At 45.0% G+C, this 12,705-nt stretch overlaps 2 protein-coding genes across 51 annotated transcripts in view; one reads left to right on the top strand and one right to left on the bottom strand.

Annotated features, from left to right (window-relative positions):
- The window catches only part of ENTPD5 (ectonucleoside triphosphate diphosphohydrolase 5 (inactive)), a 58,233-nt gene extending 47,954 nt beyond the window's left edge, over nucleotides 1–10,279 (bottom strand). For 14 of the 25 annotated variants that reach the window (XM_063793695.1, XM_054666694.2, XM_063793697.1 and 11 more), the window contains exons 1-3: nucleotides 10,190–10,279; nucleotides 6,751–6,857; nucleotides 2,029–2,088 (exon numbers count right to left, since the gene is read on the bottom strand). The gene's annotated coding sequence lies outside the window, so the exon portion shown is untranslated. Of the gene's footprint in view, nucleotides 1–2,028; nucleotides 2,089–6,750; nucleotides 6,858–9,414; nucleotides 9,683–10,189 lie in introns of those variants that run through there. The other 11 variants (XM_063793698.1, XM_054666689.2, XM_063793694.1 and 8 more) reach the window with 6 other exon arrangements.
- BBOF1 (basal body orientation factor 1) overlaps nucleotides 10,252–12,705 on the top strand; it is a 63,520-nt gene continuing 61,066 nt past the window's right edge. For 5 of the 26 annotated variants that reach the window (XR_010151213.1, XR_010151212.1, XM_063793667.1 and 2 more), the window contains exons 1-2: nucleotides 10,351–10,474; nucleotides 11,279–11,329. Coding sequence is in view for 7 of the 26 variants with exons in the window: in XM_529625.8 (XP_529625.3) it covers nucleotides 10,419–10,474 (56 nt within the window). In the remaining 19 variants the exon portion in view is untranslated. Of the gene's footprint in view, nucleotides 10,475–11,278; nucleotides 11,330–12,705 lie in introns of all 26 variants that reach the window. The other 21 variants (XR_010151211.1, XM_063793661.1, XM_009428120.5 and 18 more) reach the window with 15 other exon arrangements.

Genomic DNA, 12,705 nt, shown 5'->3' on the forward strand with positions numbered 1-12,705 from the left:
ATTGTTTCAGGCTTGACTTCGCTACAATAATCACTTGGAGGAAAGCTGTTGCTATTGTTGCCTCTTTTTCTTCACAAACCAGAAGGTCTTTTCTTGCCCATTCATTAAGAATCAAAGTCCTTTAGATAAGAAGATACTGTCATTCAGGTGGGGGTTCATATTGCCCCAGTGAAAAATCAGAATGAAAATCTGAGGTGATAAGCTCTGTCTGCCTCCAAACCCATATCCATTGTGGGAGGCACTATTTACAGAAGAGTAACTGCCACTAGGATCAGTGCCACTGGGCACCGTTTATATTGGATTTTAACTGTGGGAAGAGAATAAAAACATTTTCCCTTTCTTGTTATCAACTGAAAAATAGCTACTGCTTCAAACATGTTAAATCAAAATGAAAAACATGCCAAAGATAAAAATATTACAATGATAGTTTCATGTAGAAAGGAAGGAATGGGGGTTCCCCATAATTACATTTTCCCAAATTTGTCTTTCCCCCACCAAATGTGCCTTTAAAATGCTTTCCTTCTAAATACCAAAAAAACCTGGGGTTTTAAAAAAAATTTAATTTTATTGACAAGGTCTTGCTCTGTCACCCAGGCTGCAGTGGAGCAATCACAGCTCACTGCGGCCTTAAACTCCTGCAATCCTCCCGCCTCAACCTCCCAGAGGGCTGGGACTTCAGGCATGAACCACTGCACCCAGATAATTTTTGCATGTTTTCTATTTTTTTTTTTTTTTTTTTTTTGAGACGGAGTCTCGCTCTGTCGCCCAGGCTGGATGGAGTGCAGTGGCATGATCTCGGCTCATTGCAAGCTCCACCTCCTGGGTTCAAGCCATTCTCCTGCCACAGCCTCCCGAGTAGCAGGGACTACAGGTGCCCACCACCACGCCCAGCTAATTTTTTGTATTTTTAGGGAGACAGGGTTTCACCGTGTTAGCCAGGATGGTCTCGATCTCCTGATCTCGTGATCCGCCTGCCTCGGCCTCTCAAAGTGCTGGGATTACAGGCGTGAGCCACCGCACCCAGCCGTGTTTTCAATTTTTTTATAGAGAAAGGAGTCTCGCTATGTTGCCCAGGACAGTCTCAAACTCCTGGCCTCAAGTGATCCACCAGCCTCAGCCTCCCAAGTCCCAAACCTCTCAAGGGATTACAAGTATGAGCCACTGCACCTGGCTCCACTGTAACACTTAGTGTTTGGTAAAAGTGTTTTCAGCCAGGCGCAGTGGCTCACGCCTGTAATCCCAGCACTTTGGGAGGCCAAGGTGGGCAGATCACCTGAGGTCGGGAGTTCGAGACCAGCCTGACCAACATGGAGAAACCCTGTCTCTACTAAAAATACAAAATTAGTCAGGCATGGTGCCCCATGCTTGTAATCCCAACTACTCGGGAGGCTGAGGCAGGAGAATCGCTTGAACCCAGGAGGCAGAGGTTGCAGTAAGCCGTGATCGAGCCATTGCACTCCAGCCTGGGCAACAAGAGCGAAACTCCATCTCAAAAAAAAGAAAAAAAAAAGTGTTTCCATTGTGAATTATATAATTTCCTACAGGGAATACCACTTTTATTTATAGTTCAGAGTCATGATTATGATTATCAGTTATATTTTCCTGTAAACCTGAGATGCTTCCAAGGGCTACAGTAGGTCTATAGGACTGTTTGCCCTTCTGTCACCAAATGGTCCCAGATTGCTATCCTTTTTGAACTAGTTTTTTCTGACATCATGCTATCTATTATCACTGATCAGTACTGTCATGTGCCCAGCTCCTTCAATAAACCACCATTACCTCCTAATTTTCTTTTTAAATCTGTTGTAGGATGTAAATCAGGAAGCCATAATTATTAGAATTTCATGTCAACATAAGCAAATGAAGACCTCTCCAACAGAATAAGGGTACTGCACTTTGTGACAGCTCTTTCAGTGCCTTATAGACCCTTTTCCATCTACTGTGAGCTCTCAGCTAGGAACAACAAAGCAGAATTTGCAGAAATCTGACCTATGAAAAAGTGAAGTATTACTTATATATGTTACTTACCAATTTTTTCTTTCCTTCTGAATTTTCTCCTTGGTTCCTTTATTATATCACTTTTTCAACCTGTGTAAGATGCACATGAATAATTATAAGAACAGTTTCCTCTTTTTCTCTGCTGTCAGTATGCCTATTTTTGACTCAGTTATCTCTTCTACATTTTCATTTCTAATCTTTTCAGGCTTTGGAACCCAGATCACCAAGCTCATCTCCTGAGTTGTAGTCTAATGCCCTTCAGCTCTTTCTCCTCCCCTACACTTTCTTCTCACTCAAACTACAACCTCAGCCACTTTACCACACATCCAGCTCATTTAAAAAGTCACCAACAGCAAGAGAAGCAAGTCACACTCCCTCTAGAAGCTGGTGTATATGTGTGTGTAAAGGCGGAGAAGGCAATGACCAAGGAGCTAATTCATAAGTAAAGTACACAGACTGGGCGCAGCAACTCACGCCTATAATCCTAGCACTTTGGGAAGTCAAGGCAGGCAGACAGCTTGAGCTCAGGAGTTTGTGACCAACCTGGGCAATGTGGCGAAACTCCATCTCTACAAAATATAAAAAAAATTAGCCAGGTGTGGTGGCATGTGCCTGTAGTCCCAGCTACTTGGGAGGCTGAGACAGGAGGATTGCTTGAATATGGGAAGTCGAGGTTGCAGTGAGCCGAGATGTGAGGTCTTTTTTTGCTGTTAAAATGCCAGCCATATGTTCCACAGTATGATCAATGAGTGGCTACTTACTATTACATGCACGAGTATGTGGTTAAAAGGGACCAAGCAGATGGGGGCTTGGTGGCTCACGCCTATACTCCCAGCACTTTGGGAGGCTGAGGTGAAAGAATCACTTAAGAATTTGAGTTTATATATTATTTTCTATTCCCTCAGGAACAAAAAAGTTAAACTTACCTATGCAACATAAATCTGAAGATTACACATTCAAGACAGGATTTGAATTATGGATTTGACTCACACAACCCATGTTATAAATTCTAACTATAAGGTCTCCAAAGTAAACATGTATTTTATTTATTTTTATTTTTTTGAGATGGAGTCTCACTCTGTCACCCAGGCTGGAGTGCAATGGCATGATCTCGGCTCACTGCAACCTCCGCCTCCTGGGTTCAAGCAATTCTCCCACCTCAGCCTCCCAAGTAGCTGGGATTACACGTGCCCACCACCATCCCCGGCTAATTTTTTATTTTTAGTAGAGAGGGGGGGGGGTTTCATTATGTTGGCCAGGCTGGTCTTGAACTCCTGACCTCAAGTGATCCACCAGACTTCGCCTCCTAAAGTGCTGGGATTATAGGCATGAGCCACCGGTCCCAGCTGGGACTCATTCATCTTTGAACACTGATTACTTAACAGAGTACAATCTGGCATATATGTTTAATTAATGTTTGTTAAATAAATTAACAAATACATAAATCTCATCACTCTGCTTCTCAAAATTTTCATTAATGTCCCACTGTCCACAACAGAAGTTACAAACTCAAACACCTACAGGGACCAGGCAGGAAATATAAATGAGTAAAGGTGTGTGTAAGACAAAAGGAACCGGTGGGGGATTGCAGTAAACTGGAGAGCATGTGTCCCATCTAAAGGGGCAGCTTCTTGCTATTCCCACCAACTGCTACCATAATGGAATGTAGGCTCCATACTGCCAGGTCTTCTGATTTTTCAAGGTAAGCTGAAAGCATAGATTTCTTTGTAAAATCTGCTGATTTTTAAATGATGACAACTAATTCCATTAAAAAACCCCCAAAAACCTACCATTCAGGCCAAACGAAACACATTCTATGAGCCAAGTCCAGCCCTCAAGTCACAAGCTGGGGCCTCTAGTCTGCAGGATAAAAGACAAACTCCCTGTCTGACATTCTAAGTCATTCACAGTGAGTTCCCAGCCTACCTTTTTAGAATGTTTTGCCTACTTGTTCCATACAATAACCCTCTGCTCTAGTCTAGTGGTTCTGAAACTTTAGCACGCATCAGAACCACCTGGAGGGCATAGATTGCTGGGCCTCATTGCCAGTATTTCTGAATCAGTAGGTCTCAGGTGGGGCCTGTGAAACCGTAGTTCTAATAAGTTACCAGGTGATGCTGATGTTACCGGTCTGTGGACCACACTTTAGGAACCAATGCTAAACTACTCCCTATTTTAAGCATACTCTGAATTGTGCTCACATTGTTCTAACTTCCCAGAGGAACTTCCCTCTCCTTTCAGTCCATCTCCTTCTATAAACTTTCCCTGACTACGACAGTCTTAAATGCCTCGAAATTCTATGGCACCTAGGGTTTGGGCCAAGCTTAGTCAAAACCCACAGCCCATGGGCCGCATGTAGCCCAGGATGGCTTTGAATGCAGCCCAACACAAATTTGTAAACTTTCTTAAAATATTATGAGATCTTTTTTTGTGATTTTTTTTAAGCTCATCAGCTATCATTAGTGTTAGTATATTTTATGTGTGACCCAAGACAATTCTTCTTCTTCCAATGCAGCCCAAAGAAGCCAAAAGATTGGACACCCCTGGTCTACGCCATCTCTCCTTTATCAATCCCTGCTTGGTACTGTTTACTGTTAAGTGTTTGTGTATGGGTGACAATAAGGTTGTATATTCTCAGAGATCAACATCCAGGTCAGAGCTTTATACATCTGACTGTAAACAATTTGAGGGCAAGGGCCTTCTCTTGTTCCTTACTGTACCCATGAAGTTATCAGACAGGCTGTTATACAGTTGGTATTCATTAAATGTTTCTTAAATGAATGAACATTTGACAGATCCATGATATAAAAATGCACACAAGTGGGCCTAAAACTTAGGTAATTTTTCATTGCTTTTTTTAAAAAATAGAGACAGGGTCTTGTTATGTTGTCCAGGCCGGTCTCAAAATCCTAGGCTCAAGCAATCCTCCTACCTCGGCCTCCCAAAATGCTAGGATTATAGATGTGAGTCACTGTGCCCAGTCCAGGTAAGTTTTCTTAGAGAACTTTTAGTCTGTGGCTCTGTTGGGATGGACAACTAATAAAAATGGGATATTTTGCAAATAAAGTAACAGTAGTTAATGATTATTTGTAGGCATAGTGGTGCACGCCTGTAGTCCCAGCTACTTGGGAAGCTGATCTCTTGAGCTCAGGAGCTTAAGTTCAGCCTGGGCAACATAACAAAACCCCATTTCAAAAATATATGGCCAAGCATAGTGGCTCACAACTATAATCCCAGCACTTTGGGGGCCTGAGGTAGGAGAACCATTTGAGCCCAGTAGCAACAGAGTGAGATCCAGTCTTTACTCACCCCACAAAAAAAAAAAAAGTTAGCTGGGCATGGTGGCACAAGCCTGTGCTCCTAGCTACTCAGGAGACTGACATGGGAGAATTGCTTGACCCCAGAAGGTTAAGGCTGCAGTGAGTCATGATTGCACCACTGCACTCCAGCCTGGGTGACATAGTGAGACCCTGTCATTCATTAACAAATAAATAAACAAATAATTATCTGTGGTAATATATCTTGTATATAAGTAAAACATTGAATGTTTTAAATTTTTAAAAATTTATCTAAAAGTGATAAGATTAAATCCTTGACCACCAGGATTTCTTAAAATGCCCCTGCAGAGATGTGAACTAGTCTTAATATCACGAGAAAATGTCAATTTAGTAGAATTCTATATTTGCAGCACATGCAATAAAAAAGCAGGATGAAAGTAACTCCTGGCCAGGTGTGGTGGCTCAAGCCTGTAATCTCAGCACTTTGGGAAGCCAAGGCAGGCAGATCACTTGAAGTGAGGAGTTCAAGACCAGCCTGGCCAACATGGGGGTGAAACCCTGTCTCTACTAAAATACAAAAATTAGCCGGGCATGGTGGCAGGCATCTGTAATCCCAGCTACTCGGGAGGCTGAGGCAGGAGAATTGCTTGAACCTGGGAGGCAGAGTTGAAGTGAGACAAGATTGTGCCACTGCACTCCAGCCTGGGCGACAGAGCAAGACTACCTCTCAAAAAAAAAAAAAAGAAAGTAACTCCCATAAGAAACAGTTTGGATAATAATATATTTATTCAGGATTCTAAAGGCTATGTAGAAACAAAATCTAAAGTTGTTCACTTAGACTGATCCACCTATAAAGTACCATCTGCTATAAGGTGATTTCAAGAATGATTTATGAAGAGAAACATGGCCTCTAAGGTAAACCCGAATAAAGTTATAGATGAATTTATAAAGTAAACCCAGTTTTGGACCTACTAGAAGAAAAAAGCAGAAGTACTACCCACCCCCCGCCCCCCCTTTTTTTTTTTTTTGAGAAACAGTCACACCATTGCTCAGGCTGGAATACAGTGGCATGGCTCACTGCAGCCATGACCTCCCTGGGCTCAGGTGATCCTCTGAACTCAGCCTCCTGAGTAGCTGGAACTACAGGTACATGCCACCACACCCAGCTAATTTTTGTATTTTTTGTAAAGACAGGGTTTTGCCATGTTGTCCAGACTGGTCTTGAACTCCTGGGCTTAAGCAATCCGTCTGCCTTGGCCTCCCAAAGTGTTAGGATTACAGGCATGAACCACCATGACCAGCCAGAAATTCTATCTATTTTGATACATAATAGTTCTAAATTTTATATATGGCTTGTTGGACAAAATTAACATCACTTGGCAAAAAACAGAGAATTAAATTCAGGAAAAAAAGAAAACCACCATTCAGGAACATTTGAAATACATTTATAAATTTAAGCTAGTGGAGATATTACCTTACATCTGGATACAAGTCCTACCTAACAGCACCATAATGATCTTGTCTGTATGAGGATTCAGCCAAGACACTCCACATTTCTTTGTTGACCAGGAACAAGGAAAACTGGACAGAAAAAGAATTACAAAACCAAGTCAACAAAACATGAAGTGGCTTATTCCAAGTTTAAAAGCATTAGTGTTCTAAACAATGAAACAAGGAAAATTTATTTAGTAATAATTCCTGGAACTTCATAGTAAAGGCACCTACCAGTAACTGTGGAAGGAAATGCTACCAGATAAACTACTAAATAGCAACTTCCTACTCTACTATCTGTACTATCAGTTGTTGCTCACCAGCAGATGACAGTAACACCATCCAGTTCTTTGGTAGAAAATGAGGGGATTCAGAAGAATGTAGACTCTATATCCACCTCTACCAGAGTATGAAATCTTGGCATTTCCCTGAGCCATATTCATGTCACAACAGCTTTATCTACAAAATCAAACTTAGTCAATAAAAAATATATACAATACAATAAAATAAACTAGGCCAAGTGTGGCGACTCATGCCTGTAATCCCAGCACTTTGGGAGGCCAAGGCAGGAGGATCACCTGAGCTCAGGAGTTCAAGACCAGCCTAGGCAACATGGCAAAACCCTGTCTCTACAAAAAATACAAAATTAGCCAGGCATGGTGGTGCATGCCTACAGTCCCAGCTATGCCAGAGGCTGAGGTGGGAGGATCACTTAAGTCTAGGAGGTCGAAGCTGTAATGAGCCATGATCCTGCCACTGTACTCCAGCATGGTTAAGAGTAAGACCCTATCTCAAAAAAACCATCAAAAAACCCAAAAACCAATAAAAGAAACTATAAAGTACTATAACTAAGGTACTACGCATATATTAATAATCTTGTTATAGTCAAATTTTTATGTTCATAAATTAATCTGTAAGCCTATGTTCAAATGAGGAGTCTTGGACTGACTTTCATATTATAAAGTTACCAATTTCTAGAATAAATTCCAAATATACAGCCTGTGACAGAAGATGCCCTACTCTCTTTTCTGCAGCTTATCAACAGTGTGCTTTTTCAGAACCTTACACATACAAAATTAATGGTAACTTTATAGATTTTACATCAGAGATAAACTCTTCAATATATGGCGATTCCGCCTATGGACTCACGGGAGTGTGAAAGTATACCAGAAATACACTCAGAAAAAGCCATGATCTGCCAGGCGTGGTGGCTCACGCCTGTAATCCCAGTACTTTGGTAGGCCAAGGCGGGCGGATCACCTGAGGTTGGAAGTTCGAGACTAGCCTGACCAACATGGAGAAACCCCGTGTCTACTAAAATTACAAAAGTAGCCAGGCATGGTGGCGCATGCCTGGATTCCCAGCTACTCGGGAGGCTGAGGCAGGAGAATTGCTTGAACCCGGGAGGCGGAGGCTGCGGTGGGCCGATATCATGCTATTGCACTCCAGCCTGGGAAACAAGAGCGAAACTCCATCTCAAAAAAAAAAAAAGAAAAAGAAAAAGCCATGATCATGCTGGCAGATGGTATGTATAATAAGGTTTACGCCAGCCTGACCAACATGGAGAAACCCTGTCTCTACTAAAAATACAAAATTAGCCAGGGATGTTGGTGTGTGCCTGTAATCCCAGCTACTCGGGAGGCTGAGGCAGGAGAATCGCTTGAACTGGGAGGTGGAGGTTGCGGTGAGCCGAGATCGTGCCATTGCACTCCAGCCTGGGCAACAAGAGCAAAACTCTGTCTCAAAAAAAAAAAAAAAAAAAAAATTTTACAGCCGGGGGCGGTGGCTCATGCCTGTAAATCTCAGCACTTTGGGAGACCAAGGCGGGTGGATCACCTGAGGCCAGGAGTTCAAGACCAGCCTGGCCAGCATGGTGAAACTCTGTCTCTACCAAAAATACAAAAATTAGCCGGGCATGGTGGCACGCACCTGTAGTCTGTTACTGGGGAGGCTGAGGCAGGAGAATTGCTTGAACCCGGGAGGCAGAGGTTGTGGTGAGCCGAGATTGCGCCATTGCACTCCAGCCTGGGCAACAAGAGCAAAACTCTTGTCTCAAAAAAAAGGTTTACAGCCGGGGCGGTGGCCCACGCCTGTAATCTCAACACTTTGGGAGGCCGAGGCAGGTGGATCACCTGAGGCCAGGAGTTCGAGACCAGCCTGGCCAGCATGGTGAAACTCCATCTCTACCAAAAATACAAAAATTAGCTGGGTGTGGTGGCATGCACCTGTAGTCCCACTTACTGGGGAGGCTGAGGCAGGAGAATCGCTTGAACCAAGGAGGTGGAGGTTGCAGGGAGCCGAGATGCCCCACTGCACTCCAGCCTGGGTGACAGGAGACTCTCTCTCAGAAAAAAAAAAAAAAAAAAAAAGTTTACAAGGCTTATCATTACCAAATCGGCATGTTCCCTCAGAAGAAACAGAAATTCAGAAACAGAAACTATGCAAGTGGGAAACAAGGCGGAGGGGAGTAATTAGAGGTCAAAGACATCGGGAAGGAGTGTACGGATTAAGTCCTCCCTAGAGAAATGGTGACGAAGGATCTACAACCACATTTAAAATAAACTTTTTAATTTGAAATGGAGTATAACAGAGCAGAGCTTCAACCACAAGTCTCCTAACTATTGGCTTGGCACTCAGAATACCGTACCTTCCTTAATGACTCACTGACTGACTCTCATTGAAAAATGAGAATACTTGTGAGTACACTCCTTTTCAGAGGTGTATTCGGGATTTCAGGAGTCGGGGAGGCAAGTTGAAGAGCTTCCAACTTTATGCAACTTTCAGGAAAGAAGGCTGCGGACCGGTATTAGCAAATGGAAATCCGGGGGGCGGTCGTGGGCGGGAAGTATCGGCCACCAGGACCTAGTGAGGCCGAGGACCCTGCTCCTGACCTCGGTGGCAGCACTCCCCTCCCCGCCCGGCTCCCTGGCGTGCCGCTGCTCTTGGGAGGCTGGCAGCCTCGCCCCCAACCACCGCCCTCGGGAAAGTCCTCAACTGCCTATCAAAAAACATTTGGCCTGGGACGTCCGCTGGCTGCACTATCCCTTACAGAATCAGCAAGGGTGAAAAGCCAGGAAAGAGATGCAACCCAAAGGAGTAGGGCAGTGCCGGGAGCCGCAGAAGCTGAGCGGGGGCGAGGGCAAGGTAGCCGCGGCCACGCTGGCTGCGGCATGGAGACACGGGAGGAACGGGACCCGCGGGCGGCACGGGAAAGGGCTGCGGCTCAGACCACTGCGGCGGGACGGGCGGACCAGCGGGGATCTAAGTCTCCTGAGGCAAGGGCGCCCCGACCGCAGCGACTCCTGACACACCCAGGCCGCAGGACGAAGCGCTACCGCCTGGGGCTGCCAGCTCCCGCCTCCCGCCCGCAGAGCCCGGGCCCCACGTAGAGGATCAGGCGCCGCCGACACTCGCACACTCACCGCGCGCGCGCCACCCTTGCGCGGCAGCCCGCCGCCCTCGGCGCGACCTCCGCCCCACCCCGCGCGCCGCGGCGCCTGGGCTACGTCACGGGTGCGTGCGCTCTCCGCGCGCCGTCAGCGGCGCGGGCGGGGCATTGCCAGCTCGGCGTCCCGGTTCCCTTGGAGACAGAGCCGGCCAGGGCGGCCGCGGCTGGGCAACTACGACAGCGGAGCCCCTGGGGAAGCCAAGATGCCGTCGAAGGGAAAGGACAAAAAGAAAGGCAAGAGCAAAGGCAAAGACACGAAGTAAGGAGAAGCCACCCGAGAGTCCCCTCTCCCTGGGCCTGCCTGGGATTTCGGGTCTGGGGCTGGCAATCTGGCGCCCCCCGCGCCCGCCCACTCGGACCCTCTCCGGCTCTCCCGGCTTGTGAGGATTACAGCTCCCATGTCCATAGTCTGGCAGATCTCTACTATGTGGTTCAGATTATCTTAAACGTGTAGAGGATGTATAAAGTAGTTCCTTGGGCCTTTTCAGAGATCTCTTTTGGTTCAAAGGGGACACCTAAAGTATTTTACCAAGTTGGATAATTATTGAGGTTTTCCCAAACTGATCAGAGCCACTGAGGTGGGTAATGTTCTAGCACTAACCCCTTACAGGCCTGGAGTTGCTGCTAGATTGCTACTAGCCCTATTGGGGGACCCCGGTGGTTTCTGGACACGTTGGAGTCATACGTGGTGTCCAACAACAACACCATATATGGGAACACAGAGTTGGCACCAAACTTGAGATGTTTGTAAAGTAACTTAAGAGAGTAATTCATGCTCAGTACAGAAAGTTTGGGAAACATGGGAAGTACCAAAAGAGAAAACAAAAATCACCTGTAGTCTCATTATCCAAAAATAAACACTACTATATTTTGGAGTATTCTTTTTTAATAAAACGATAGCCCAATGTACATACTTATATGTGGCTTTTTTCTTCCCATTTGTTAATGTAAGTATTCTTTTATGGTATTTTTTTTTTGTTTTTACATAACTGCACAGTTAGTCTAGCCCTTAAAGTGCCAAGGGCTTATCACATTCCTAGAACTCACTAACATATGTTTTCAGATTTTGACCATGCTTCTACAGTACACATTTGAACAATGAGGAACACTGAGGGTAAGAGACCTTATTCCTTGGATTTTCCATGACCCATTGTTTGAGAAACCTGGCTTTGTTTCTACAGTGAGTATCAGTGGTCCTATTAGAGTGTCTAATTTCTTGCATCAAGTACTTTTTTTTTTTTCTTGAGACCAAGTTTTGCTCTTGTTGCCCAAGCCGGAGTGCAATGGCACGATCTCAGCTCACTGCAACCTCTGCCTTCTGGATTCAACCAATTCTCCTGCCTCAGCCTCCCGAGTAGCTGTGATTACAGGCACCCGTCACCACGCCCAGCTAATTTTTTTATTTTTAGTGGAGACAGGGTTTCACCATGTTGGCCAGGCTGGTCTCGAACTCCTGACTTCAGGTGATCCACCCGCCTCGGCCTCCCAAAGTGCTGGGATGACAGCCGTGAGCCACCATGCCCTGTCGCATCAAGTACTTCGAGCCACTCAGACCTGATACCTGGATGGTCGTAGTGAGACAGTGTATCACTAGTGCCTAAATCATGCCAGAAAGGGACATCAACAGCTATAACAGGCTGAGGGGTTGGGAATGGAGCTGGCCTTAATTTGAAGAGAACAAAAGGTGAAAGTGGGACTTTGGTTCTCTCCACTGCAAACCCATTACCTCTGTGGAAGAGGACTGAGAACCAGAGGTAGGAAAGTGGATGTGGAGGGTGGCAGTATAGAAAGGTCCACATGTACATATGTGTGAAAATATTTAGAATTCAAATACAGGTGAAATATTCTTAAATATGTACATATTTATATATCATGGTACCTACCATATATAAGGGGGAGTGTTTTGTTAATGCTTATACAATAAATATTTAGAAAAATCTCTTCCTTTACCACTTTAATCTTTGAATCCATCCTTTTTCCTCTCCACCTCTATATAAATGATTATGGTTTCTCAGGCATCCTTAAAGCCCGGTGGGTGGGGCATCGTGGCTCATGCCCAGCACTTTGGGAGGCTGAGCGGGGGAAGATCACTTGAGCCCAGGAGTTCAAGACCAGCCTGAACAACATAGGAAGACCCTGTCTCTACAAAAATTTTTATTAAAAATTAGTTGGGCATGCTAACTCATGCCTGTAGTCACAGTTACTTAGGAGGCTGAGGTGGAGGATCGTTTGGGCCTGGGAGGTTGAGGCTGCAGTGAGCTGTGATGGTGCTACTGCACTACAGCCTGGATGACAGAGCAAGATCTTGTTTCAAAAAAAAAAAGTCCGGTCAACTGTGGCACCAGCTGATAAACTATTTAACGTATTTGCCCTAGTGACTTGACTTTTTGTCCAAGACCTAGCCCAAAACAAAACAAAACAAAACAAAAACACCATCCTGGCTAACACGGTGAAACCCCGTCTCTACTGAAAATACAAAAAATTAGCCGG

This window comes from Pan troglodytes, chromosome 15 (genome assembly GCF_028858775.2).
Source record: "Pan troglodytes isolate AG18354 chromosome 15, NHGRI_mPanTro3-v2.0_pri, whole genome shotgun sequence".
Classification (NCBI taxonomy): Eukaryota; Metazoa; Chordata; class Mammalia; order Primates; family Hominidae; genus Pan; species Pan troglodytes.